At 60.7% G+C, this 3,609-nt stretch overlaps 1 protein-coding gene across 1 annotated transcript; it reads right to left on the reverse strand.

Moving 5' to 3' along the window:
- Positions 1-1,190: 1,190 nt before the first annotated feature.
- On the reverse strand, positions 1,191-3,065 carry SIX6 (SIX homeobox 6). Its single transcript, XM_086613452.1, has 2 exons — positions 2,494-3,065; positions 1,191-1,359 (listed from the first exon to the last, which is right to left on the reverse strand). The coding sequence occupies exons 1-2, from the start codon at positions 3,063-3,065 to the stop codon at positions 1,191-1,193; spliced, it is 741 nt and encodes a 246-aa protein (XP_086469578.1).
- Positions 3,066-3,609: the final 544 nt, after the last annotated feature.

Here is a 3,609-nt window from a genome sequence, read left to right on the forward strand (position 1 = left end):
TGGCCTTTGGTCTTCTCCAGCCAAACCGCCGCAAAACAAAGCTAAGGAGGCCGATGGTGGGGGCAGCCCCCGGCATATCGCAGGGGCCGGGATTTAGGGTTATTTCACCCCTGATCCGACTCTTAATTCCCCCTCTTCTCCTTACATTTGCCGGGTGAGGGAGGAAGCTTGGTTTCCCCGGCTGGACTGTCCCAAATCATTTATCTCCCTTCCTCTCCCAAATCATTTATCTCCCTTCCTCTCTCCCTCTTCCCCCCCCCCCCCCCCCCCCCTTCCTTTTTGCTCATTCCTGTACGAAAATTCGCCATTGATAATCCCAAAAGCCTCAGCCTCTTGATAGAGGAGAAGCTGCCGCGATGCCTTCTCCTTCCCTTCCCGGGGCACCTGTATCCTCCGCCAGCCCCGACCCCGCTCTCCCCCGGCTCCCCGCCTTGCAAAGACATCACCCCCGATCCCGGGGACTCAGCTATTTCGGTTCCTGCCGAGTTGATGCTGAAATACCAGTGGACTCGGAGATCTGCTGTGCGTAAACTGGCGGGCTTGAAACCGACACCGTCATTTCAAAGCAGATGCGAGGGTCATTCACCAAATATTTTATTATGGTTTAGGCTGCTTCATACAGTTTCGTCCTGCACATGCTCTACAAGTCACCTGTGCACATAGAGAACAAGCCAAAAATAATAATAATAATTAATAATAATAATAGAAAAAATCTACCATAGCAATCCCTTAAATAAGTAAATAAACATTATATATATATGTATATATATAAAAACCCTTTAAAGTAAAGCAAAACCCAATCAAAAGAACGACGTCTTTTCAACACGAAACACCCCCGCGCGATAAGGGCAGGAGCTCAGACATTTTGCAACTTGGCATTCGGGCTTTTGTTGTTTTTTTGTTTGATTTTTTTTTAGAACGTTTTGTGGGCTTTCTTTAATTTTTTTTTTTTTCAGGCATCAATTCTGCAGATCCTTCGAAATAAAGGCGACAACGATTTTTATCACGTTTTTTAATGCAGTCTGCCGCGGGGCTGGCAGGGAGGCGCGGGCGGGCTGGGGAGCGCCCCGGAGCCCGGCTTTGGCGAGCGCGGCCGGGCAATCGCAAGCCCCGCTGCTCCGGCCGTGTCGGCAGGCAGGCACTGGGGAGCCGGACCTCCCGCTCCCCCCCGGTTTGTCATGGCGGTGGTGTCAGATGTCACATTCACTGTCGCTGGATGTGATGGAGATGGCGGAGGTGGCCGCTTTGCTGGAGAGGCTGGCTGCGGGGCTGGAGGCGGCCCCCACCGCTTCCCCGCCGCTCTCCTCCTCCGCTTGCAGCGAGCGCACCGAGCCCTGCGTGAGGACCTGCTGCTGTAGCCTGCAAGGAACCGGCACACACAGCATCACCGCCCGGCCCTCCGCGCTCCAGGGACCCGCCGGCGGCCCCCCGCCTCCTCCCCAGGGTCTTCCCCTACCGGCACCTCCACGCCGCTGCCCTCAGCTCCAGCTCACACCAGTTATCCCGGTCTGACGGACTGGCTGCTCACCCCAGGGCCAGCCCAGCTCCTCGGCCGGCACACCCGGGGGGCTGCTGTCCCCTGCCTCTGCAGCCTGTCCCCTCGCCCGAGGGGTCGGTCGTTCCCTGCAGCATCTCCCGGGCGGCGGTTCCCCTCCAGCAAGGCCTTACGCCTTCCCTCTCAGCCCAGGAAAAGGGGCTGCGGGTGACAGCACCCATCTCCCCGACCTGCTGCCGACCGGCTGCGGGGGGACAAGTGGAAACCCCTCAACCCTGGCATCTTGGGCAGGAGATAACGGGGGGACTCTGCTCCCTTCCCCGCTTCCCTGTGCGTCTGCTGGTGCGATAGTGTCGGGGTAACACCGCTCATTTAGAAGCGCGGTTTTGTTCTTTGAGATTAAAAAAAAAAAAAAAAAAAAAAAAAAAAGAGGAGATGAGAAGAGAAATAACAAAAATATCCCAAGGAACATTCCCGTCCGGCTCCGGCGGAGGTTTGGAGTAAGGCAGCCCTCTGAAGCGAGCAGGGCCCGCGGAGGAGCATTGCCGGCTCTGCTCCAGATGGACGTATATGACATAGGTATCTATATGTCCGGGCAAAACTTTGGAGGGGGGTTTCTCTCCGCTTAGCTGCTGTGTACGGCCTTTCTGCAGCCAGGTCTTGCCGGGGTCACGGCAGCTTCACCGGCCGCGGTGCCCCGACGGTCTCCCTCCCTCTCCCCTGCCCCTCTTCCCGAAGAGTGGCTGAGGGGGATCCCGGACCGAGACCCCCTATCCTCCCCGTTAAAAATAAATAAATAAATAGACAAACAAACAAACAAATAAGCTGTAGGGTTTTCCCTCTGCTCCTACTTTATCTTGCTGCATTTCCCGGGCAGAAACTTCCCGAGGCGGGGGCTCGCCGCAGCCTCCCGCCCCAAGCCCCCCTGCCTCGGCGGACGGGGGCGAAGCCTCCCTACCGGGGGGCCCTGTGCCCCGACGGGACGGGCAGCACCTTACCTGTTCTTAGCGGCTGCTGCCCTGTCCCTTTGCCTGCGGTTTTTGAACCAGTTGCCCACTTGCGTGGGGGTAAGTCCCGTGGCCTGAGCCAGTTCCCGCTTTTTGCTGGGGTTGGGGTAAGGGTCCTGCAGGTACCACTCCCGCAGCAAATGCCTCGTCCGCTCCTTGAAGCAATGTGTCTTCTGCTCGCCGTCCCAGATGGTGCGGGGCAGCGGGAACTTCTTCCTCACCCGGTACTTGTCCACCGGCCCCAGAGGTCGACCCCGCAGCTTCTCCGCCTCCTGGTAATGCGCTTCCAGCCAGAGGGCTTGCAGTTTGGCGTGGGACTCCTTGGTGAACTTGTGGTTCTCCAGGATGTGGTAGAGCTCGCGGTAGTTCCCCGTGTGAAAGGCCACTATGGCCCGGGCTCTCAGCACCGACTCGTTCTTGTTCAGGGCCTCGCAGGCCGCCGGGGCCACGGGCAGGGACCAGAGGAAGCGCCCCAGGCGCTCGATGTCCCCGCTCTCCTCCAGGGTCTCGCATACCCCGGCCACCTGCTGCGGGCTGAAATTGAGGATGGGCAACTGGAACATGGAGGCGGCGCCGGGCTCCGCTCCGCGCTCCGCGCACCCCCGGCGATGCCCGCCGCCGCCGCGCACACCCCCGCGGCGGGCAAGCGGGCTGCGGCCCCGGCGGCCGCCCCTCGCTCCGCTTCTGCCTCCTCCGGCGCCGGTGGAGCTGCCGCGGGAGGGACGGCGGAGGGCGGAGAGGCGATGGGGAGCGCTCGGCGGCTCCGGCGACTGGGGGCGGTGGGCAGGGGCGAGGCGGAGGAGGATGGAGCAGGGGGGAGGGCGGGCGTGGGGGGAGGGAGGGAAGGGGAAAAAAAAAAAAAAGAAAAATAAAGGGGGAAAAAAAAAATGAAAAAAAAAAGAAAAGGCACAAGCCCAGCTCCCCGCCACCGCCGCGCTGCTGCGGGAGCGGCTGATTTGCTGCCGGGCTCGGCAGATTGGCTCCCGGGTTTCCATGGCGGGGCTGCCACTCACTGTCAGCCGCTGCCAATCACGGCGGAAGGCCCCGCGCCGCCGCCCGGCGGCACCTCCCCGCCCCGGCTGCCCGCCCCGGCTCCCCGCCCCGCTC

This window comes from Tauraco erythrolophus, chromosome 6 (assembly GCF_009769465.1).
Source record: "Tauraco erythrolophus isolate bTauEry1 chromosome 6, bTauEry1.pri, whole genome shotgun sequence".
Taxonomy (NCBI): domain Eukaryota; kingdom Metazoa; phylum Chordata; class Aves; order Musophagiformes; family Musophagidae; genus Tauraco; species Tauraco erythrolophus.